Consider the following 24,982-nt stretch of genomic DNA (forward strand, 5'->3'; position numbering starts at 1 on the left):
GTGAGGTGAGGGGTTTTTAAATCTTAAATCTTTTTATCCTACCATGTCACAACAAACACAATGAAACATTCTACATACAACCCACCCACCCACCCAATCGATCAAAAGAGAGAGAATGTTTAAACACGCACGATAAAATAGTGAGAGAGGAAGAGAAGTTATTTTAAAATAAAATGGTTTGATCAGATAGATAGTGAGATGTTAAAAAGAGACAGAGAGAGAGAGAGGACAAAGAGAGAAAGAAAAGAAAAGATATTTATATAGATATATACATGTGATTAATTACCTCTTTAAATTAAAAAAAGTTTATCTGTTTAATAATAGTCTATTGAATCGCCTTGATTTCTATTTTTAATGTTTGTGATGAGAAAAAAAAAGAACAGAATATTGTTTAAAAATAAAATTATCAACGTTTGATCAACCCTTGAACGGTTTCGTTGAAGATGGGTTGATTCAACAAAGGATCACCTGATTCTTGAAAGACACAAAGTCGTTGTTTTTTTTCAAATTCATGACCAATCAGGGAGAGGGGACTCACATGCAGGGGGGTCTAGAAAAGGAAAGAAAAAAAACAAAATTTCATGTGGGATTTTTTCAAGAGAGCGTCGTCGATCGGGGCTAAATCTCTAAAAAAAAATAGCCGTTCTCATTGGCGAGTATTTTAGTTGTCAATGAAACTACATTCAGTTGGCATCCAGTAGAATATTATTTTATCAAAAAGTAAATGTAATTTTTTTATGGTTGTCAGTTTAAATAAATAGAGAGTAAAAGTAGTAGTTTGATTGTGGAGGTTAGGGGTTTGCAATAAATTCTTCTATAGGTCAATCATAGTATAGTCGATTAGATCAGTTGATTGAATAAATAATCGGTTGGTAGTTGTCAGTTTCAAGTTTTTTCAAAGACACACGACAATTCTTTGTTTTTTCAAAGATTTTTGTTCAGCGCGCCAATGTTTGAGGTTATCCCTTTTCGAATTCCGAGTTTAAGAGGTCGGTCTTTGAAAAGACCACTACTTTTTGATCATCATCGCGATCGTAACAAAAACTAATAATAATAATAATAATTTTTAAAGTATTTGATGTATCAAAGACTTTGTAATAATAATTATTTTTTATTTATAGATAATAGATTATTATTATTATTATCAAGCTTGACAAACTGCATATGTATCATATGACCTACCATACCAAAGGGAGAAACTATGATAATAATAATAATAAATTCATTATATAGGAGGAGATAATATGAACTCTAAGACTACTTTAAAAGAAAGAATTTATAAATCTTGGTATGATCGATATCAATCAATTTCAAATGTAAGCAAATGTATGAAGGATTATATCTGTTCTAGTTGTCATTAATTTTAATTATTATTAGTTTTGAAATCCAGTATGACGTATTCAAGAACAACTGTCATTTGTTGGCTGGTTGGAGTGAAGAGTATGTAAAAGGCAATTTTATTTAGATGATCACGAATTTGCCTTTACAAAAATATACCATGGGAGTGTCAAGGGTCATGGCAAAGTGCAATATTAGGTAGTGGCGAGGTTCCAAGCCTTGATGTCAAAGTGTAAAATAATGGCAAAGTAAAAAAAGGCCTGTCCCTGCCTGTCCCTGCCTGTCCCTGCCTATCCCTGCCTGTCCCTGCCTGCCCCTGCCTGCCCCTGCCTGTGTGTGTCTCGGGTGTTTGGATCGCTGCGCTCCCAAAAAAGTTTACAAGCATTCGCCCTTTCAGGGCTCATTATATATTAATTTACGGCATCTCTTTTAATCATAACATGTATAATGCTTTGACAATAACAGAAATTGCATCACAAAGCGATTTCAAACGATGGTCAGCAAAACAAGTAAAAGAATGGGCTACAAAAGAAGTTCAAGTAAGAGAAGAATATGCCCAGATGCTTCTTGATAATGATGTAGATGGAGAAAGTATCGCAGTGTTTACAGAGGCTGATTTTAGTAAATGTGGCATAGTCGTAGCACCTGCAAAGAAGCTCTATCTGGCTGTTCAACAACTTTTAATTAAACAACAACAATCGCTATCGCATCAACACAGCAGCAGTAGAGGTAAGTAATGATAACTGCACATGATTGTCATTCGTCAGATTTCCCCACCACCCCATCATGATACTCTTTGCTCTACTTTAGTTACTGGTGGTGTTGTGGTTCAAGTCATCTGTTAATCACACCATCAACCCTAATATTAAAGTCTTGTCTTATCATCACTCACCCATTAGACATTTTCTAATGATTTTTATTATATAAAATAAAACCACCATTTTTTTAATAATTATAATATAATATTTTTTTTTCTTGGAGTCTGATGATAGAAGCACCATACCGCAGCATCAGCAGCAGCAGTGTTATTATGTATTTCTGATACCTTTTATTTGTTCTTTTTTTTGCCATTTATTCATATATTTCATATTTATCTATTCATCAGTTAAAGAGACACCAGTATCTTGTACATATATATTCATTCCCTCTCTTTTTTCACTCCTAGTATTTTAATTTATAAATATATATCCGCCATATAACATTCCTTACCACATTTGCTCATTTATTGCCTTTTTATCCTTATTTCTTTGACATTAATTCATATATTATCTCTTGTACCCTAACACTCAACCACCAAAAGAAGAACAAATGTCTGGCACTGGTAAGTTATATTTGGAACAAATAGTTATTAATAAGAAATTGACCATTTTTTTTGTTTCAGACAATCCCAACCCTATACAGGACAAATCAAAGACTTGGGAACAGTGGAATATTGAAGAAGTGTATGGATGGGCAAAAAATCAATCCGATGGGGAGGACTATGCTCAAGCATTGAAAGATCAATCCATCAAAGGGCAGTTTTTGAAAAATCTTACCTTTGCAAGATTAACTCAGTCAGACGGTCCCTATAAATTCAAAGATGGTTCTGCCTATTCTCTTCTTGAATCAATCGAAAAGCTCACGAAAAGTATGTACAAATTAATCCCAAATCAATATGTGTGTGTGGACACTAAATTTCCTCTCTTTTTTTTTTTGTTAGGTACTCCAGCCGATGCTCCTCAAGGTAATATAAACACAATTTTATTCATATTTCATTAAATTTATATTTTATCAACAACTTTTGTTTCCATTTTAACATTCCATCGGATATTGCACTACATTCTCCTCTTTCAACTATTACCTTTTTTTCACCCATCTCCTTTCCTTTTGACCACTTGACACTTGACTCATTATTGGCCAGTCTATTTCTTACACCAACCAAACACCATCACCAATCAATGCACCACCCATCTCTTTCCTTTTAACCACTTTCGAACCAACCAAACACTAAACATTTGCAATTTTGTTTTGTTTGTTCATATTTTATATCATCGACCTTTTGTTCATTGATATATTTATAATCCTTTGACCCAAATCAAATACCATTGTCCATCGACCAATCACCATCACTTGTCATTTTGTCATTTTGTTTAGTTTGTTCTCATATTACAGGCCCTTCACTTGCCTCATTGTTGTTGGTCAATCCATCTCCAACCATTCCTAAATATCAACCAATCACATTAATATCACTGGACACTCAAAACCTCTACCTTTTGTTAGTTTGTTTCACTCACCTATCCAGTTAACTACACTTCCTTTATCCATCAGATAATTAAAAATCACTATCATTGCTCCCCTTTTTACACCATTTCTTTTGATTATCTTTTTGTTTTCATTACCAATCAATGCACCACCCGTCTCTTTCCTTTTAACCACTTGCCTCATTGTGTACTTCCAACCATTGTCGTACCAACCTAACACTAAACATTTGTCATTTTGTTTTGCTTGTTCATCTTTACATATCATTGACCTCTTTCATATATTTATAATCCTTTTTAACAAACCAAATACCATGGTCCCTTCACCAAGCTACTCCCCTCTTGATCACTCTACATCCTTTTATTTTTATCACCCGTCTCTTTTTCCATCTTATCCACTCCTTTTGTCAAACATATCTAATTGGTGCATCAACCGATCACCATCATTCAAATCTAGTCATTTTGTTTTGCTTGTTTGTTCCTCACATTATAGGCCCCTCACTTGCCTCATTGTTGTTGGTCAATCCATCTCCAACCATTCCTAATATTATATCAACCATTCATATCACTGGGCACTCAAAACCTCTACAATTTTATTAGTTTGTTTCACTCCCCTATCCGGTTAACAGCACTTCCTATATCCATCAGATAATTAAAAATCACTATCATCTTTTTAAAAAAGGAATGCGATAGGAAGAAAGTTGTAAAAACCATCATTTCATACTTCCATTGTATGGCATACTAATTTAACTCTCACTCTTTTTAGTATCTGATCCAAATGTGAATATATTTTGGAATAAACTTAACATGGCCGAAATAGTTGAGGAAGCAGTGAAACAAAAAGTCTCTCTTGGAGAATCTACTCTGGATTCTGATTCGACAATTTGTTGTCTCAAATTGAGTGAGTCACTATTCCCAACAAAGAGAGAGAAATACAACAAGATTTATGTACGAGATTGTTATATCCCTGTGTATGATATCATCAGCAATCACCAAGCTCTTCATGGTCAAGGTTCAATTGTACTGGTAAAAGGAAATCCTGGTATCGGCAAATCAGTATTTCTTTTCTACTACCTGTACCGCAAGAGAAGAGACCCTTTAGTCAAATCAATAATATACGATGTTGTTGATGCACCCGTCTACCACTTTACTTATACCGAGGATGGGAGTCCAATCGTTCACCAAGGAGATAGATCCTCTTTCAAGGATATCCTTCTTCGACCAGATTCATCATCTCTTTACCTCGTTGATGGTCAGCGCCCACTGCCATCCAAAAGACCCACTTTGATTGTGTCGTCACCAAACAAGTCAAATTATGAGGAGGAGTACATGAAGGTTCGTTCATTCATTAATTAATTAATTCTAAAACTAGTTCTAATCAATTCTTTTTTTTTCTCAGGATGGAAAAACATGTCGAATTATCATGCCCATATGGTCATCATTGGAGATCCTGGCTTCAAACTGCTTGATGTTTGATCATCCAATTAAAGATGTTGAAAGCCGATACTTTAGATGGGGTGGAATTCCAAGGTATGTTATAATATGTGTACTATTCACCGTTGGCCTATTCCTAACTTTTCCTTAATTCTTTAGATGAGTACTTGATAAAATCAGTGTATCTGATCAAGGACTTCTCGTCAATGCCATCTCCTGTACAGACCTTGAAGCATGCGTTAGTAGTATCAACATGCCAGACTCACCACAGTCAGGAAGTCACAAAGTGATTCATTTGGACGTCGAACCAAACTGTCCAGATTTTTCGGTGCCACGAGTCTCCTTCGCTTCCAACTACGTCAAAGAAAAGATGGTTCAAAGATTCTATTGGAATTGGAGGGAAGAAGTTATCAAAAAAATTTCTTTGGTTGGTACAACTCAGATTGGCGGTTTACTCTTTGAGCAGCTGTCTCACCAGACTCTTAGTAATGGAGGCAGATATATTATCAGATCACTTGAAGAAGAAGAAGACAATCTTTGCGAAAGCCACCTTCACTTTTTCCCCACAAATTTTGGTTTTGTAAAGAATACTGCCGAGCTAGTTGAAAGACGTAACTCTGACAATCGTTTCCCACCAGAAACCTATGTTAGACCAACCGATTTGAACTTCCCAGCAATTGATTCCTTTGCAGGAAAATATCTATTTCAAATCACCAAAACCAACCAACACCCTGTCTCTTTTAAAGAACTCACTCATATCACTTATAACCTTGATCCCTTAACCCCAATAGATCCAACAAAACTACCAACAATGGCTGATGCATCAACAACAACAACAACAACAACGGCTGATGCATCAACAACAACAACAACTGCTGATACATCCACAACAACTGCTGATGCATCCACAACAACTGCTGATACATCCACAACAACTGCTGATGCATCCACCAAGTATACCACATTCCACCTCATTTTTGTCGTCCCTCCCGAACGCTTCGAGTCGTTCCCTCGACAAGATTATGTGGAGCTCAAAACACAAACTGACCCCAATGGCAAGAAGAGTTCCACCAAAACCAGAGTAAAAGGCCCTCGTAATGTACGTCAATATGCTCTCCAAATGGTTTTTACCTCTATCCCCGCTAGTGAATTGTATCCCGTGGGAAGTGATGTTGACAATTTAATTAATTGTGGACCAAACAAACCATTGTAAATAAAAGCCTAACATCTATATTTCGTATCTGGTTGTCCTTGCTGAATTTATACTCCATTAATCATTTTTAGAAATCTTAGGGTAACCGGAATTTAACTCGTAGAATGCAACTAGTCAGCATTTATTATTTGTTTGTTATTAGTATAAAAGTACAAAAGTTAAATAGACTTAGGGTGCTCGAGTTTAATCATCTCTATTCTTATTTTGGATAGTCTTTTGGAATCATTCCTATCATTTGATAAAACCATTATTTCTGTTTTGTTTGATTTCCAATTCCAAAAGATTCCTTTCTTTCATTACTTGCCTTCCAATTCTTCTATTCTCTTTTCTGTTAACTTTTGATTGTAAAGTATTTGATCTCTCGTCTTTTACTTGTCTTCTCTTTAATTTCTCTTCATTTCCTTCAAACAACTTTGACAACTTCTTTACTTATCGATCCTATCTATTTTCATTTTTTACTTGGTATCTCTTGTTTTACTTGCATCCTCATTCGGATTTGACCAAGCCAATACTCAGGCTAGCGCTTGGTCACAGGTACTTTTCTTGAGAGAGAGATGTTGCTAGTGTTGTTATATATCAATTAATTATTAAAACAAGTAATGAAATGGATTGGGGAAAGCAAAAATCAAGATAAAGAATACAAATGATTGTCAAAGGATTGTGTTGTGGTGCAACAGTTGATCTATCACAATCAACAAATCAACCAAATAATAATACAAATAATAATTAATATTATTAAATTCGACCAAACTTGTTCCAATCATCTCTCATCTTTTTTGCTTTGTTTTCCTCTTTTGATATATCACTGATTCTTTAAATGGTATACCATTGTATCTATTTAATAAAAATTTAATTGCATGATATCCACATGTAGTACTATTTGATGATTGATCAATGACTTTGTTTAATTTGAATTTTAAATAATAATCTGGGTTGATTTCATCAATTAAATCTTTTAATTGTTTCATAAAATCATCGGTTGGTTCTTGACCAAATGAATCATAATACTCTACTGATTTATCTTTATCTGCATCAATGTATACTGCAATCCAATGACTTCCTGGTTTGTTGTGTGGATCCAAATTCATAATAAACGACATCTTGTCTTTTGGTTCCAATAAATTTAATTGATCACTTGCTATTACTCTTTCAAATCCTTTTTTATGATATGGTTTCATTATTCTTTCAATCTCGCTATCATAAAGACCTTTGTTTGATCTTCCACTACCAATCTTTTGTTTTTTTTTCAAATCTTGAGCAAATGATACAATTAAATCAATCAAGAAAATCATTACAAGATACATTGGAAAGGCAATTGAATGCATTGTCACCAAACAATGTGAATATGCAATCAATTGGCCGACATCACAACAACCAAATACTGGTAAATATATATTTACATGTGCATCAACAAGAGATATTCAACCAATCTTTTCTTTTACTAATCAATTATTTCGTCATTTAGGTTTTAATAAAGATTCAACAAATAAATTTAAGAATAATATTTTGGAATCAACCAATGTAATCAACTTACAATCTGACAATGTATTGTTTATTCATTCGGATATATGTAGTAATGGAGATGATGATATATTACAAGAGGTTTATTCTGAAGCTGGTAATGCAGACTTTTCAAATATTCATTGGCAAACTATGATGTTGAATCATATAGTAAACAATTGGTATCAAATACAAAGACAAGCTTTACCATTTATTTGACAGATCAAGATGGAAATGAAGTAAATTTAAATGGTGTAAATATTAATCTGACATTGATTTTATTCAAACATAATGACATCTCACAATTGGTAAGAGAATATATAAATTATTTATTGGTTAAAGAAAAAGAATCATTAACAGTTGTTGATGAAATTTAATTTTAGATATATAGAATATTTAGAATTAAAAAAATGGAACAAGAAATTTCAAATCAATTTGATTATCGACAAATGGTTGGATCAGGACCACAATATGAATACACTCGAGTATATCCTCAAGCTGGTGCAACTCAAACAACAGTTTATCAAGGAGGAAATGACACTATATTTGAAATACCACCAACCAAAGCATTTAATTTAAGTAGGTCATGGTTTCAATTTACATTTACATTACCTGCAACCAATGCAAAGTTTGGATTTGTATTTACTGATTTTATTCCATTCTTTAGACAGATACAGGTTTTTACAAGAGGTGGTACATATTTAATGGATCATACAAACTTTCATTTACATTCTAAAATGGTGACCAAGATCAACAAAAAATTAAAAGATACACTCAACATACAACTCTGCAGTGAATACAGGAAATCAAACATATATTCCTTGCTATTCATGCAATACTTTGGTAAATATGAATCCAAGATATGATGGCACTTCATGTGATAGAGCTTTTACTGAACCAGACTATTTGTCTTCAGGCAATGCAAACAATACAGCAGTTAATTTAAATGTAACTATTCCATTCAACGAATTATACGAATCCATTTTATCATTGGACAAGGATATTATGTTGAATGAAACATTATTGGTTAGATTTGTTTGGTCAGAATTACCAAATATTGGTTTTGGTGCAGATGCCTCTCTTACTCCTCAAACAAACCCAGTTGCTTTAACTGCTCCTGCTGGACCTAATGTACAAGGTATGGAAATACATTTAGCAGTTGAAAAGAGGTTTGATATTATTCAAAATTTACAACAAAAGATTGCAAGCCCAGAAGGTTTCTCTTTACTTATTCCTTATTGTTATACTACAACAGCATCACTTACAGGTACAAATCAGCCGGTATCATTAAGATTAAATAGACTAAATGGTATTACTTTGGAAAGAATTTATCATAGTTTATTTGTTACTGCTTCAGTTGCAAACTCTGCCATCTACAACAATGTGGCTTCAACAAATTTGGAACATTTCTATACCAATATTAATAATCCTAGGAGAATGCAATACGATTATTATCCAAATGTAAATGATGATTATAAAGCATTGCGAGACAAATTGATAGATTCAACAATTCAAACACCAATATTCACAACTATAATTGGTGTTGGTTGGATAGATTTGATGATGGATCATTTGGTTTGTTAGATGAAAATATTGTTTCTGGTATTGATTTAAATCTAGGAGAGGTTAAATGGGATTTTATTGCATTTTTAAGTGTTGCAACCAATCTTACTCATCAATCAACAGTGGTATGTAAAAGAAGATTAGTTATTACTTCAAATGGATTGACATTAATGTAAATATTATTTATTCATTATTAAATAATATAGGAAAATGAAATTCAACAAACAGACAATTATTAAAACAATCCCAATTGGTGGTATCATTCCTGGTGGTCATGGAAGGTTGATGGTTCAAATGAATTTGGATTTTGTTCCAGATCTTATTACATTAAAACTCTATAGTTTGGATGGAACACTTCATATTGGGGATGTGTACACAATTAGAACTTCATTGATTAGTGACAACAACCTTTTTTCCTTTTCAAAAATATCCACCACCAATTGTAATTTACATTTTACAAACAAAAGTGGAGCCATTATACAAGGAGCTTATTATTTTGAATGTGTGGATCAAAACAACAATTATTTGGAAAATGAATTGGAATTTGCAGCTGTATTTCAATTTACCAAATTTTAAATCAACATATATATAAAAATGATAAAGCTAACAAAAATCAATAATGTCATTGTGGAACCAATCAAACTACCACAACCACCAAAAAATGTAAAAGGATCGGAATTATTTAATCAATTAAATGCAAATATATTGGTATGTGCTCCAAAGAATAGTGGCAAGACTGTTGTTATTAAAAAGATTATAGATGAATGTACTAACAAACAAACAAATGTTTTGATTTTTTGCGCAACAGTTCACAATGATCATAGTTGGAAATTCAAAAAGATTTGGATAAAAGAGGAATAACATTTATGGCATTTACAAGTATTTATGATGACAAGGCAAATGTATTGGAAGCTTTTATTCAAAGTTTACAAGTAAAACCAAAAGAAAATAGTAGATCATTAATATTGACCAATAATACTGTGGCAGAGAAATCATATCATCATCAAAAAAAGAAGTGGCACCAGACTATTTAATTATTTTTGATGATTTATCAAATGAATTAAAAGATCAAAGTATTACCAAACTAATGAAGATTCAAAGACACTTTTCAACCAAGATTATTATTAGTACTCAATCATGGAAAGACACTTCATCACATATAAGAAAAGGTAATTTGGATTATGTTTTATTATTTAAAAATATACCAACAGAGACTTTAAAAATAATTTATGAAGAGTTATCACTAACCATTCCTCTTAAATTATTTTTAGAGATTTATTCTTTTGCAACCAAAGAGAAATATCATTTTCTTTATACAAGCAGAAATGGTGATTATAGAAAGGATTTTAATTTACAACTTGAAATTAAAATATAGATTCAATTATATAAGACAAAAATGAACAGAAACAGAATATGGATTTCAAATGATGGAGCTCTCATACATACAGGTTTGGGTGGTCAGCAAGGAGATGGATTTGGAGATTGGTTTAAAAAAGCATATGATTTTGTATAAGAAAACAAATTAATATCAAGAGGAGCAAAGGCACTTGGTGATGCTGGTGTTCCTTATGCTAGCAAGATTGGAGAGGTTGCAGACAAATTGGGTTATGGAAAAAAACCAAGACGAAAAAGAACACAAGCTGGAGGAACGCAATATGGAATTAATGGTGGAGCCAAGAGAAAAAGAGGACCTAGAAAAAAGTAATATATTAAATATTGATTAACAATTAATATAAAAAGAAAAATGACAGCAAGATTTGTAGATTTATTAAATGAATTTGAAGATGTGGCCATTGGACAAGTTGATGAATTGACAATTACAGATCAACTGGTACTGGAAAACACAACAAATCAAATTATTTTTGGAGATTTGCAAGTAATTTTAAATGTAGATACAACATCACAATCTACAATAGACATACCAAGTATTGGATCAAAAAAGGTTGCTCAAGTGTTATTGACAGAAATAGATCAAACAATTAATGGACACAAGACATTTAGTGATAGTTTAAAAGTCGACAAATCAATTGATTCAAATGAATTGAAAACAAATCCAATTCCTCCTCAATCGGGTGTAGGAATTACTATTAATGGAACAACAACAGTAAATAATCTTGAAATAAATGGCAAAGTAAGTATGCAATTGCTGGATATTGCCAACATAGAGTGTGAATCTCTTGCAACAAACAAAATTACTGGAGAAACAATTAATATTGCACCAATCAAATCATTATTTATCAATGCACCATCTGTAGAAACAAATCAGTTATCATTTGTCAATCCAATACCAGGTTATATTCCAACACCATTGGATTTCTATGAATATTATACACACTGGATTCAATTTAAATACAATGTATCTGGAGGATCATATGTCTATTCATACAACCAAATGCATATCGTAAGAATTGGTAAATTAGTTACATTATGTGTTGATTCACATACAACATTGACAATGCAAGCAACAGCTGAAGCTTCAGAAGTATACACTGATATTATTATTCCTGAAAGATTTAGACCTCCCAATATTCAAATAGCTTTAATAATATAAAAATAAATATTTCTAAAAATAAATTAACTATTTTAACTTATTTAATATATAATGAGCCCTGCAAGGGCGAATGCTTGTAAACTTTTTTGGGAGCGCCAGCGATCCAAACACCCGAGACACACTGTAACTACTATATAACTATGTGATATCTATATATGAGGATTAGATAATATAATAAGATAATGAATGTTTATTGAATATGTTTGGGTTTTAACTTGTTCTCTGACACTCTCGCAGTGACACCAAAGGCAAGCAGCGTACCACGCCTTCCTTCATCCTTCTTATAAGTATACACACCTGCCTGCCGCAAAAAAAGTATGCAAGATGTGGGAGTCGAACCCACGAACCCGGAGGATGAGAACTTGAGTCACACTGCTTTGACCACTTACATAACCTTGCATTATGTTTGATGCTATTTTTATGATCTTTGTCCCTTTTATACTCGTCGCGCGAAGCTTCTGTAAAGCTACATCATCCAAAGTCAACACTGACAAATGTGTGATCATGTCACCTGGCAGTCCAACCAATTTACCGTACCCACTGATGGACAAGGAAAGCAAAGAACGATACCTCGGCTATTACTTTAACCAGTTTGGTTTGGTACCACACCTTCCAGAGCGTATTGACAAGGTAATCAACGATTTGATTAGATGGAAACCTAAACACAACAACAACTATAGAGGTAAATTAGCTTTGCTCAAAACATATGGTCTGTCACAATTAAATTATTTCACGTACCTTGAATCACCTAGTCACGAGGCAATCACCAGATTGGAAAAGGTTATTGATTGGTTCATGTTCAGCAACGACCGTCAGTACGACCCAACCAAGCCAACCAAAAGAACCATGTCCAAGAAACGTTCCATACGATCGATCGACCAAGGTGGTCTCAACCTCTGGGACCTCAACGCTAGATTCCGTGCCCAAAAGGCATGGATGTTCGAAAGGTTCCTCCACGAGGTAAAGAACGACCGAGTTGCAAAGGTTTCCTTTGCCCAATCATGGATGGACCAACTCAACCAAGATAAACCAAACGATTTTGTCCGCCTCTGCCGCAGCGAGTGGGAAAAGCTTACCCAACCCTACGACGTCAGCAGAGAGGCTGTACCCAAGCCAGCAATGGAACCAGACAAAAGAGGAAGAGTACCTCTCAAACAAGTGTACCTCCAAAGGCTGACCATAGCCAACGAAAAGTGGAATGTGTACGACCCGACCCCAGGCCAAAAGATCTTAGCAACCGATGACAGAGTGTATCCAATGAATGCACTAGCTGGTCTCTCTACCATCGTACTACCAAAGGGTCGAGATCTGGTTTGGAAGTATGTAACCAAATGTCTCCCGCTCGTCAGGGGTGACCCAGTCGCTTCAATCTGTATATCCTGTGGCAAAGATGAATCTTCCAAGCATTTGTTCTTTCAATGCAAAGAGACCACACTACCAGTAAAGATACTGAAAGAGGTTACTGCTGCCAATAACATTACACCACCAGTTTGGGATATCACCCTCCTCAACCTCAAACAACCTCCAATGACTATAAACTTGATTGCTGCAACACTCGAACGAATATGGTTCCGACGTAATGATCTACGTCACCAAAGAGATGAACCATTCACTGAACAATACCTGCGAGCTAGAATGCTAAATGATATGCGACATATTATAAAAGTAAACTGGGACAAGACGTTAGAATTATGTAATCGATGGCATTTGGCTCTAATGAACCAAACCGACGAATCAGTAATACATACGATTACAGAACGAATACAAACTATCATCCTTCGATTCTCCTCCAACTACAACCATCCTACTGTCTACAAGATCGCACTACCTAGTCATTTGGAGAGGTACAAGACTCTGCGTACACTACATCTATAATCGATCACCTCAACCTCATTCCTCTCATCCTCCTCAACACCTTCATCATCTTCTTCTCTCTCTTCATCTATCAATAATAATATTAATAATATAATAATTTACTAAATAATAATAATAACATAGAATAATTATATAACACAATATTACAGCCTATAGTGCTGAGAAAAAAAAAAAAAAAAAAAAAAAAAAAGCGATATCTTTAACCAATTTATTTTTAGAACAAGCAACAATCCAAAACAATCCAACATGCTTGACACTATACAATAAGATACATGATCAACGTCCATATAACATGTATCATAGACATGGACAAACCCCCAGAACAAATTAACTTTAATTCTTCTTGAGATAATCTTTATTTCTTGCTGGTCAATTAAAAAGTATAATTAATAAAACTTTGTAACTTCTGAGTACTACTCTTCCCGATAGGAGAGAACAGGAAAAGAATTACTTTAAAAAAAAAAACGTTGCGCGTAGTGTATATTGAAAAATTAAATCTTGCCTCTATAAATAAAATTGATTTATTAAAACAACAAAACACATTTTATTTAAATTAAATATTATAAAAACTATTTAGAGGCAAGATTTAATTGTTTTCTCTCCTCTTTTTCTTTTCTCTTTTGAACGAGTTGTTCAATGAGTTGTGGAGTGTAGATAAAAGGCTTTGAGTGTTTTTTAACACTTTCGAGCTTTAACCATTCGAGTCTATCCATTTCCTTTTCTTCATACACTTACAGGTCGGCATTGAGTATGTAATCATCAAAAGAGAGAATGTCATCATATTTGTTGGCAAGTCCCAATCTGTAGCACTCGATAAAGTATTGCAACTTGACAGCTGAAAAGTTTCCAACGTGGCCTTTGTGTTGGAGTTTTACCTTTTTGAGTTTCTCCAAGTCACTGATTTGTTTTTGGTTGAGTGTTGGGTCTTGGTAAAACTTTTCCAATTGTTGATTGATGATGGCCAACTGTTGACGATTGAGGATGTCTTTGTAAGTATTCACTGTGGCGCAAGAGTTAAAACAGAAACAAATGAGGACTGTATTGTCCAAGGTATACCCAAACAACGGGTTGAGTCTCTCGATGGACAGTAGCAGAGGATGATGAGGTCTATCAGTTTTGACCAACATCATGATACCCGAGTAATAACATCGGCCTCTTTGTTTAAACCAAAGAAGCTTTAGAAATTCAACTGTAATGTCAAATTGCAGAATCACTTGGCGTGATTCCAATCCGTTACGATCGTCATTTGAGCTTTTTGCATGATCTTTTCTTTCAACCAATATCTTCCAAACATCATCGAGCAAGAACAATCTAGACAACTCTTGGTTAGCCAAAACCCTATTGAAGACCTTGGAGCCAAGGTTCTTATCCATATCTCTTAGTAGATCCTTGGTCCATTTGGCACAGGTATTTAGTTCTCTTGCAATACCTTCAGTGTTGTCAATTCTATAGGTAATACCATCTTTGATACGATTCATACTAAATTGAATATTGCAACCTGGTGACAACTCCAATCTGGCGCTTGATATTGAACAAAATCCTTGTTGACTGATAGAGAGTGATTGAGAATCCACCAATTCAAAGGTTCCGTCTTTCTTTGAATGGTCCTTTTTTGAACTGTTGTGTTCAATGTTGGCAAAAAACTCAATCTCCCTTTTTCTATGATTGTCAATTGATCTAAAAATAAATAAAATAAATAAAAACTAAATTAATATATTTATTTAATTTTTAATTTTAATTTAAATTATCTTACCTGCAAGTTTGACAATTTTTTTCACGATTACAATCACACGCTGCCCATGGTGGAATACCATGTCTGAGAAATATATTGTTTGAGAGACGGTTGATTTGTTTCTATTTGTGGTTGTTGGGTCATAATACATTTGTGAGGCAGTGGGTTTAAAACTCTTTCCAATGGAGAAAGGTCAAGTCTTGAAGCAACATTGATTGGACCAGACTCGCTAATGTAAAGATAGATCATCTTCCTCAATCATTGCATTGAATGGTAATCCAACAATTCTTCTTATTGATTCTTTAATTTTTTGTTTTTTATTAATATTTAAATAATCCATAATAATAATAGATAAATTAGATAGATAGTTTAATATTATGTAACATTTTGTTGTTGTTTTGTTATTTGTTGTTGTTGTTTTCTTTTTTTTTGTGAGATCAAACATCAGTCAATCGTCGAGGTTGATATCAACCAACTAGATTGTTCAATGTCACATTTCTATTATTCAATCATGTTTGTTTCTTTATCTCGAGTTGTTCCAACTGTTAAAGTTTAAATAATGATATCTCTCTTTATATTAATCACAATGCACAAGATGAAATTATTATTAAAGATAGTTGTATTATTTGTTGATATGATCCATTATGACGACTCTTGTTAAAGATGATTCAATTGATACATAGAGACCAACTTTTAGTGTCATTTCTTAAAACTCCTACTATAAAGTTTAAAGATTAAATAGTTTGTTGTGTATAAACAACTTTAAGAAATCCTTGTGTGAAAAAGATCTTTTTCATCTTTTTGCAAAACCAAAAATTTTAATGTATTAATAAATATTTGTTTATTATTATTTATTTATTTAATCAATCCAATTTTAAAATTAAATTATTTAATAAATGTTCACCAACATTATCAACAAAATCTGAAAGATAAGTTTTATATTTCTTTTGATACTCTTGTTTGATATCTTGAAGGCCAAACACGCGATTTCCGCTCATAAACTTTACATTGTCAATGATAAACGGTGATCGTTTAGAGAGAGGCTCCATACGCTCATCGACTGCCAAAGGAGAGTATTTGCTCTTTTCAATTCGTTCCACGGCCTTGGTCACATCGACCCAACGATAAACCTCTGGACAAAGTAATTCCGATGGTTTATAATTGGCCTTGTACTTCATCTTGGGGCAACTATGAATATAGTAACCCATGTAATAATAGTGAAGTTGAGGAGCTTCGAGTGCCAACCTCTTGGTTTGTTCAATCTCTTTGATGGCACTATACTTTCCAATCGAAACAAATGAATAATCTGGATCATAGATAAAATAGACACTCGACAAACAATGTGGAAGTATATCTACAATGCCAACAGCAATCAATTGACCATCAATTCTATAATGTTGATGAAATGATCCAAATCCACATTTTGGTATCGATATCTTTTCTCCACGACTATAATATCCTTCAGTAGAATATGGTACATACTAAATTTGGAAATAGAAAAATTAAAATAAATGATTATTATTATTATTTTTTTGTTTACATACAATTAAAGGAGAATCAACAAGGAATCTAGTAAATGAATCTTTTTTCTTTTCACCTTTTTCTTTATGTACAATAGTTTGATATTTTGTATAAAGTTTAAATATTTCATCTGTACATTCTGGTTTATGAAGTGTAATCTTTAAAAAAAAAAATAAAAGAAAAATTAATAAAACTAAATTATTGTTATAAATATTTTTTTTTCTTACAGTTAAATTATGAGAAGGTTCAATTTTAATCTTTGATTCATTATTATTATTATTATCAACTTTAATTTTAATAGGACGAGTAGTTGTAATTGTATTATTAATATTATTGATTGGATTAAAATTGATATGATTTTTTGTAATATTTTCTTGAACTTTAAATGTTTGATTTTCAATCACGGTTGATTGTAGAGTAATGATTAATTTGTTTCCAAAATCTTCAATCTGTTGTAATTGATCGATTTTAATGATTCTAGCCAAATCAAATGAATATAATCCTCTTGATTGTTGAAGTTTTTTTGGATTCTCTTTTAATATAATACATGGTTTTAATAATTCATCATCTATATCTACACCTTTGTTGTTGTTTATCAATTGTTTAATTGATAATAAAATCCAATGTTGAATCTTTAATATATTTGGATCTTGTTGTTTTTCTTTTAATTCTTGTTGATGTAAAAGTTTTTTTTTAGACTTTTCTTGGGCAAGTTGTTCTCTTTCAAGCTTGTCGACAGTGGTTGAACCAGTCTCTAGATAACGATCAAACTTTTTAACAGTGTTTTTGTTATCCTTGGTCATTGTGAAGCGGAGTACATCTAATCTGATAGTGTATTGTGGGCAGCATGATTTTACATTTGCATTATCAGGTTTGTAGACATAACTCCCTGATCTGCGCCATCCAGTATCACACAATGACTGATAATCATCAACTGTTAATTGTTTTGCATCCATCCCTTAAAAAATATAAATATAAAATATAAAATAGAAAATGTTAATAAGTCTTTTTCAAGTTACTATAAAGTTACATACCATATGAATTTCTACCATCTTCAGTTTCATAACAATAATGACATTCACCTCCATTATAACCATATGGATAAACTTGTGATTTATTCTTTATTTCATTTGATATATTCATCTTTCTCTCTCTCTTTGTATATGTATGTATTTGTGTAAAGGTATTTATTAATTAAAAATATATAAAGTTGTGAAGATTATGAGACATCCACTTGTCTTTTTTCAGACCCAAAAGTTTTTTGATTTTTTTTTTCAGAGACCGCTTCAGATCAAGGAGAGATGAAAAACCCTTTATTCTAAAACCTTAATAATTGTATCATAGTAAAGAGAGAGAGTAGAAAGAAAAGAGAGAAGAAAGAACTATAGTTGAATACTTGATATTCAATATTGTATTATAATCATCATGTCAGCACCATCATCGACACCTTCATCACCATCATCATCTCGTAGAGATTCGTCGACGGGTGTTGTTCAACAGACGACGGTGAGTGTGACACCACCTACAGGCATCGAAAACACGCTGTTACAGTCAATCATTGATTCGACTGGTGTCGTAAAGTCACGATCATCTTCATTGTCTTCATCTCCTTCGTCATCACCTCTAGTCAAACGACGTAGTGGAGATCAGCAGCAACCATTACAACAACAACAACCAAATCAACCACCAGCACCACCCAACGCACCACCTCCACCACCACCAAGATCAGCCTTGTCGTTGGGACTACTCTCTAAACAGATCGAGGGAGGGTCCTCGGGATCGTCGTCGTCGGCACCAGGGTCTCCGACATCATCTTCAGCATCGGGAATACGTAAACACGCACAACGCAAATACAATGCAGTGGCATCATTCCTCAGTCTCACACTAAAGGATGAGGTCAGTGACACGGTCCTTTCACATCAACAACAATCACATCGCATGACTTGGTCAGACTTTGAATCAGAGTATGAAAGAGAGATTGTAAACATTGCACCAGAGCTTAGGTTCCCAGCCGGTGAAGTCATTGTACGTCGTGTAGAGAAAAAGTCACGGATGAACTTTTCCCCAACCGCCGGTTTAGTAGTCAGTGCACTCGATTCTCACATACACGATATCATTCATCACTTTAACAAGGATTATCTAATCGTACAACATCGTGGTTGTAGTCGTGAAACTTCACTCTCCTCCTCCTCCTCATCAAAAGGTAGAAAACATTCTTCAAAAGCAACTTCTTATCCATCATTATCAAGCTTTTTAAATAATGGTGGAAATGGTGGTAGTGGTAGTAGTAGTTCATCAAGTGATGATATTAATAATAATCCAAATCATTTTGTAATTTTAAACAATAATAATAATAATAATAATAATAATGGATCGTCACCATCAACATCATCAAATGGATCGGTGATATATGGTGGATCAAAAGATGGAACATCAGCTCCATCACTTCGTAGTAAATTATTTTCAAGTACCAAATCAATCAACCGAGCTTTATCATCTAGACGTATCGAATCTTCCTCAGATGATACTAATCTTCCTTCACTTTCTTCTATTCCTGAAGATCCAATTAAACAATTAATTCCTGAAAAATTGTAAGAAACAAAACAAAAAAATAGAAATAGAAAATATACTTATTCTTTTCTTTTAATTTTATTTAGTGGATTAGAATTATTATGTCAAGTAAAGGAATTAAAATTTCAATGGGATGTTGAACCATTCTTTTGTAGTTTATATATTGTAGATTTAGAAAAAAGAGAAAGGATATCGGAAAGTTTTAATTTCCATTTAAATTCAAAACAATTGTTGGATAGTCTAAAGATTGGAGATGATCTAACCAATGGATTTGCAAATCAAAATCAATGTATTTTTTCTTTAAACAAATATCATCCAAATATGTATTTTGTACTTCGAGTTTATCATATTTTTAGAGGTGATATTGAACGCGACATTAAACCCTATATTAAAGTAAATAGATAGAAAAAGATAAAAGATATTTAGTTTATTAACTTTTTCTTTTTCTTTTTATTTTTATTTTTATTTAGGATTTCAAAAAACAAAATAAACAAACAGTATTGACACAATTTAAAAGTGAAGTAACAGATAGATGTATGAATTGGGGAACTGGAGAACAAAGTAAAACATTACAACCATTTGTTTGGACTGCTTATCCAGTTTTCCAACATTCTGTTAGTACTCGTCCAGCATTGGTTTCTCAAGGTAGTTCACTTAATCTATTGGTCAATCAACAACAAACAAGTAGTATCAATGTTGTTCCACCTCCACCTCCACCTCCTCCTCTTCCCCCAACGAGTAATGGACGTAATTCTTTAGATTCTTCTCCAACTATTTCGACGTTATCACCTCCATCACCAATGATACCATCACCACCATCACCAACAACAAATGCACAAAATAGTAGTAAAACCAATATTGAAATTGTAAACATGGTACCTGCAACACCCAATCTTAGTGATCGATCAATTTGCGAGTTGTTGCTAAATGACAAGGATCTAAGAAAATCAAAGACTGTTCAAGCTGCCTTTTCCATGTCGATTCGTACTTTGGATGCAGAAGAAGAGTTAAAGGGTCGTGTAACACCATCACTCATTCCAGTATTGCCAATAGAAAGAGAGGCAGTACCAAATTTTATTAGAGAGATTCAAGATTTCTCTGAAACACCATATCCACATACAGAGTATACCAACAATCTCTACATCTATCCAGAAATGTGTTTTATCAAGTTTAAAAACCCAAACATTCAAATACAAGCTCAATTGGTAGAGGATCTGCAAACACTCAAATCACTCAAATGTATTTATCCAACATCGGCACCACCATACATTCCAAATAGTCTATGGGATTCTTTCAACAATACACCCAATCAAATGCCAACTCCATCACCAACCATCCCCTTTCCTCCACTTGAATATGTTGCCTTTTCAGGTGTATCATTCCACGATAAACGACCACACTTTACAGAAGAATTCAAGATTAAATTACCAACAAAGATTACAACTCATCACCTACTCTTTACATTTTATCATGTAAATGTAGCCTCTTCATCCTCTTCTAAAAAGGATCAAAAAACTGCTATTGGTTATGCAGCAGTACCTCTATTACAAGCAAATAATGGAGGTGTTTTCCTCAAAGATGATTATTATCACGTTCCCATTGAAAAAGAGTTGAATAGTATAGAATCGGCATTCCTTGATACTGAACAAAGTAAAAAGGAAAAACGTGATTTCTTTACCTTTAGAACTAAATTGGCTTCAAGTGTTGTCACTCAAGATACTAGCTTACATCATTTCTTCAAGTATTGTTGTAATCCAAATAATCATGAATCTCTTGGTAAAACTTTGGATGCTGTCCGAGGTATTCAAAAAATTGATCGTCTCCCTTGCGTTCAATTCTTCCCTGTCATTTTGGATCAACTTTTCCAAATTATGTGTCTATCTGCAAATGAAGTTGCTTCTCAAGCTTTTACTTCAATACTTCATGTTATTAAAATGTAAAAAAAAAAAAAAAAAATCAAAAAGAATAATAATACTAACCATTATTTTCTATTTTTTTATTTATTTTAGTGTTGATGGATATGAAAAAAAAGCAGGAACAGAAAAAAGTAGATTATTAACTTTATATTCTGAATATATGTTTGATTATATTCCAGATTCAAAATATGTTTATGAAGAATTATGTAGACAATGGGTTAATGCTATTAATACTGGTGTAAGTAAAAAAAATATAAATATTAATCATTATTTTAAATATTAATTTTCTATTTTCTATTTTCTAGATATATGTAAAAGATTTTAGATTAAATTGGTTTTTATTTGATATAATGACAAAATCAATGGCATTATCATTATCAAATTCATCACAATTGGATACAGATTTGGGACGTGAGAATAGATTCCAAATTGAATTTCAAGAACATTTGAATCGTTTGGTTCTTAAATTACTTCCTCAATTATCATCAGATTCAAGCATGTCTGTTCAAATGTTTGAATTCTTTACAAAATTCCCTTATTTCATTAATAATCTATTCCCATTAATTGATAGAGGTTTTTTGTTTAATTTGATTTATAATTATATTTCAAGAATTTCATTGGATACAAAAGATGGAGGTAATATGATATCACCAATCATTACAGGATTACCACCAAATTCACCAGGTTTACATGGTGTTGGAGGAGCGAATCAAATGTTATCACCAAATAGTAAAGAGGCAAGAGATTTAGCAGAACATGCACAAATCACATTGATTACAATCAAATTTAACTTTTTAAAGATAATTTGTGATTATGATCATTATATTCCTCTCAATTTCCCTCAAACTATTAAAGTTGTAGATTCAATTGCTGAATTAAATTCTAAATTCTTGTATGTTAAAAAAAAAAAAAAAAAAGAAAAAAAAAAATATTTCTCTAATCATTTTATTTATATTTATTTTTTTATAGTAAGAGACATTTTATAGCAGTATTATTATTAAATGAAGTTGAATCATGTTTAAGATTTGTTAGACCATCAATTCGTAATCAAGCAATTCTAACATTGAAACAGTTGTTGAAAAAACATCATTTCGATACACGTTATCAATCGACAGAGATTCGTGAAAAGATTTCATCAATCTATTTTCCATTTGTTTTAATGATGGTTGAACACTATTCAATTATCAAACATTCATTGGATCATACTGAATTGTTGGATTGGATTACATGTCTTGTTTGGATACTTCAGTATTGCAACAGAGAATTGTTACGTGTATGGTTGACAAAAGAAACAGAAACTAGAAAGAATAGTTTTATGGGTCTCATGTCACTTGCTATCGATACATTTAAACAAGAAGAATCTATTCATGAAATCATCCTACTCAATATTGAAATGTGTAGAATCATATTGAATCATTTCAAATCAATAGATGATAAACTTTTAAATAATGTCATTACAAATATTCAAAAATGTTCTTCTTTAGCTTCAGTTGATATTGTTCCAGAGTATGTAAAAGAAACAAAAAAAAAAAAAAGAATTAAATATTAATTTTCTATTATTTTAGAATTTATAATGTTATTAAAGAATCATTAATACCAAATCATCCAACTGTAATATTTAATCATTCAAATAATAATTATTGTGAATTGTTGTCGTACGAGTTGTTGTCAAAGACTGATAAACCAAAATTGTCGACTATTGCAAGTTCATTGTTTTACTTTTTGTTGGAGAGTAATTTCAATGTGACCAATGATATTACTAGAATGAAGGTTCAGTCAACTGTCGCATTCTCCAAATTGGTGGGAGAAGTAAAGTTGGAAAATGCATCACTCAACATCTTTTTGTCTCATGTCAAAGAATTGACCAAAGCACACCAATCGTCTGTTTTCCGTGCACAAATTGATGAATGGATTCTAAAGATCAACACATTGATGAAGTATTCAAATACTATTAGCGAAAACAAATCAGATTGTGAAATGGTTGCCGAAATGTATTACAACATCTCCAATAGTTACTTTGAAAGTCCAAATCTTCGTGTAACTTGGCTAGAGAATCTTGCCAAAAAGAACAACGACCACCATCTATTTGACGAGGCTGCTCAATGTCTTATTCAGAGTGCCTATCTAGTGTCTCGCTATCTTCACATGTCTGGCAAACTCAAAGACACTACCATCGCCGACTTTGCAGTCATTTGTCCAAACATTTCTCGTGAACTAGAGCTACCTCCCATTAGCAACAAAGACGATGCACTCTTTCAAATGTGGACTGTAGACTATCTAGTCAAACTTTTAGAAGAATCAATCTCTCTTGTTTCAAAATCTGAACGTTATGAATTGGCAATTGAAATTCATTCCCTTATTTCAAAAATTCTAAAATCTAAAAAGGATTATAAGGCCCTCATGTCTACTTTATCAAATCAAAAACAAATTTGTGAAACTATTGTTGAAAAGGTAAATAGAAAAGAAAAAGAAAAGAAAAAAGGAAATATAATAATAATATTAATTTATTTATTTATTTATGTTTATAGTCAAAAGAAATTAGATTACAATCAAAATATTATAGAATTGCATTTTATGGACCAAAGTTTGAAGATTTGAATAATAAGGAATTTATTTACAAGAAACCACCTGAATGTTTATTAAAACATATTACAACACAGATTACTCAACAGATATTGGATAAATTTGCTGGTGCCATTGAAAAGGATGCGATTGTGTTAATGTCAAATGCACCATTTGATCGTACTACATTGGTGGCTGACAAGTTGTATTATCAGGTGATTAGTGTCGAGCCATACGTTGAATTGTCGGCGACAAACGAGTCTACTACCTTGTCATCATTTGATCCAAACTTTGGTGTCAGTAGTTTTATCTCTGAAACTGCCTATAGTCAAACAGGTGGCAAACCCATACAAGAAGACATTTCAAAACAGTCCAAGAAAAAGACCATCTTTGTAGTTGACCCACTCTCGCTACCCTACCTAAAGAACCGTGTCGAGATTACTTCCAAACGTGAAATCATCTTGTCACCAATTGAAAATGCTATCGAATTGATCAAGGGTCGTATTCTCAAATTGATGGAACAGGTGCAGACACCAACACCTCGTATCAACCTGTTGCAACAAGTCATTCAAGGTAGTGTAGTACCAATGGTCAACGAAGGCCCACTCAAAATTTGCGAGGTCTTTTTAAGCAAACAAAACGTTGTCAACTATGCCCCTGAGCACGTCGAAATGCTCAAACGATCCATGGAGCGATTCATCTATTTCTGTGGACTCTCGATCCTTCTCAACAAACGTCACATCCAACCACAACACCAAGATTTCCAAAATATGGTCGAAAAACAATTTGATATTCTTAAAAAGGAAGTCAATACCTACATGTAAATAATCACACAATCAAACAATCAACCAAACAAACAAAATAACAAATAACAAATAACAAATAACAAATAATACAGAATATATATATAGACTAGATAGAGAGTCAAAAAGAAAAATAAAAAAATAATTAAAATTAAAAACTTTTTGT

At 32.8% G+C, this 24,982-nt stretch overlaps 9 protein-coding genes and 1 non-coding gene across 10 annotated transcripts; 6 read left to right on the forward strand and 4 right to left on the reverse strand.

Annotated features, from left to right (window-relative positions):
• Positions 1-1,778: 1,778 nt before the first annotated feature.
• DFA_02647 (uncharacterized protein) lies at positions 1,779-6,318 on the forward strand (the record flags this gene model as incomplete). Its single annotated transcript, XM_004357314.1, has 9 exons — positions 1,779-2,067; positions 2,720-2,965; positions 3,038-3,061; positions 3,472-3,596; positions 4,258-4,306; positions 4,342-4,910; positions 5,066-5,105; positions 5,174-6,218; positions 6,294-6,318. 9 exons carry the CDS (start codon positions 1,779-1,781, stop codon positions 6,316-6,318), a joined length of 2,412 nt encoding a protein of 803 aa, XP_004357370.1.
• An 87-nt stretch (positions 6,319-6,405) lies between these two features.
• On the reverse strand, positions 6,406-7,310 carry DFA_02648 (uncharacterized protein; the record flags this gene model as incomplete). Its single annotated transcript, XM_004357315.1, has 3 exons — positions 6,406-6,415; positions 6,527-6,623; positions 7,049-7,310. The coding sequence occupies 3 exons, from the start codon at positions 7,308-7,310 to the stop codon at positions 6,406-6,408; spliced, it is 369 nt and encodes a 122-aa protein (XP_004357371.1).
• Positions 7,311-7,390: 80 nt separating this feature from the next.
• Positions 7,391-7,941, forward strand: DFA_02649 (uncharacterized protein; the record flags this gene model as incomplete). The annotated part of the gene is made up of 2 exons (XM_004357316.1): positions 7,391-7,433; positions 7,481-7,941. The coding sequence occupies 2 exons, from the start codon at positions 7,391-7,393 to the stop codon at positions 7,939-7,941; spliced, it is 504 nt and encodes a 167-aa protein (XP_004357372.1).
• Positions 7,942-8,132: 191 nt separating this feature from the next.
• DFA_02650 (uncharacterized protein) lies at positions 8,133-9,524 on the forward strand (the record flags this gene model as incomplete). The annotated part of the gene is made up of 4 exons (XM_004357317.1): positions 8,133-8,399; positions 8,491-9,297; positions 9,348-9,410; positions 9,492-9,524. The coding sequence occupies 4 exons, from the start codon at positions 8,133-8,135 to the stop codon at positions 9,522-9,524; spliced, it is 1,170 nt and encodes a 389-aa protein (XP_004357373.1).
• Positions 9,525-9,879: 355 nt separating this feature from the next.
• Positions 9,880-10,660, forward strand: DFA_02651 (uncharacterized protein; the record flags this gene model as incomplete). Its single annotated transcript, XM_004357318.1, has 3 exons — positions 9,880-9,993; positions 10,110-10,236; positions 10,299-10,660. 3 exons carry the CDS (start codon positions 9,880-9,882, stop codon positions 10,658-10,660), a joined length of 603 nt encoding a protein of 200 aa, XP_004357374.1.
• A 369-nt stretch (positions 10,661-11,029) lies between these two features.
• DFA_02652 (uncharacterized protein) lies at positions 11,030-13,711 on the forward strand (the record flags this gene model as incomplete). The annotated part of the gene is made up of 2 exons (XM_004357319.1): positions 11,030-11,767; positions 12,428-13,711. The coding sequence occupies 2 exons, from the start codon at positions 11,030-11,032 to the stop codon at positions 13,709-13,711; spliced, it is 2,022 nt and encodes a 673-aa protein (XP_004357375.1).
• Positions 12,155-12,235, reverse strand: DFA_02653. Its single transcript has one exon. It is a non-coding gene; the product is annotated as a tRNA-Leu (tRNA).
• A 569-nt stretch (positions 13,712-14,280) lies between the features above and the next one.
• DFA_02654 (uncharacterized protein) lies at positions 14,281-16,146 on the reverse strand (the record flags this gene model as incomplete). The annotated part of the gene is made up of 4 exons (XM_004357320.1): positions 14,281-14,427; positions 14,587-15,388; positions 15,465-15,565; positions 16,123-16,146. 4 exons carry the CDS (start codon positions 16,144-16,146, stop codon positions 14,281-14,283), a joined length of 1,074 nt encoding a protein of 357 aa, XP_004357376.1.
• Positions 16,147-16,306: 160 nt separating this feature from the next.
• ate1 (arginyltransferase) lies at positions 16,307-18,107 on the reverse strand (the record flags this gene model as incomplete). Its single annotated transcript, XM_004357321.1, has 4 exons — positions 16,307-16,924; positions 16,988-17,122; positions 17,192-17,922; positions 17,999-18,107. 4 exons carry the CDS (start codon positions 18,105-18,107, stop codon positions 16,307-16,309), a joined length of 1,593 nt encoding a protein of 530 aa, XP_004357377.1.
• Positions 18,108-18,389: 282 nt separating this feature from the next.
• On the forward strand, positions 18,390-24,837 carry zizD (DOCK family protein; the record flags this gene model as incomplete). The annotated part of the gene is made up of 9 exons (XM_004357322.1): positions 18,390-19,555; positions 19,622-19,858; positions 19,892-19,928; positions 20,006-21,471; positions 21,545-21,689; positions 21,757-22,343; positions 22,421-22,957; positions 23,017-23,902; positions 23,980-24,837. The coding sequence occupies 9 exons, from the start codon at positions 18,390-18,392 to the stop codon at positions 24,835-24,837; spliced, it is 5,919 nt and encodes a 1,972-aa protein (XP_004357378.1).
• Between the last annotated feature and the right edge of the window lie 145 nt (positions 24,838-24,982).

This window comes from Cavenderia fasciculata (genome assembly GCF_000203815.1).
Source record: "Cavenderia fasciculata unplaced genomic scaffold Scf_Dfasci-G-b-190b03.r1-5, whole genome shotgun sequence".
Taxonomy (NCBI): domain Eukaryota; phylum Evosea; class Eumycetozoa; order Acytosteliales; family Cavenderiaceae; genus Cavenderia; species Cavenderia fasciculata.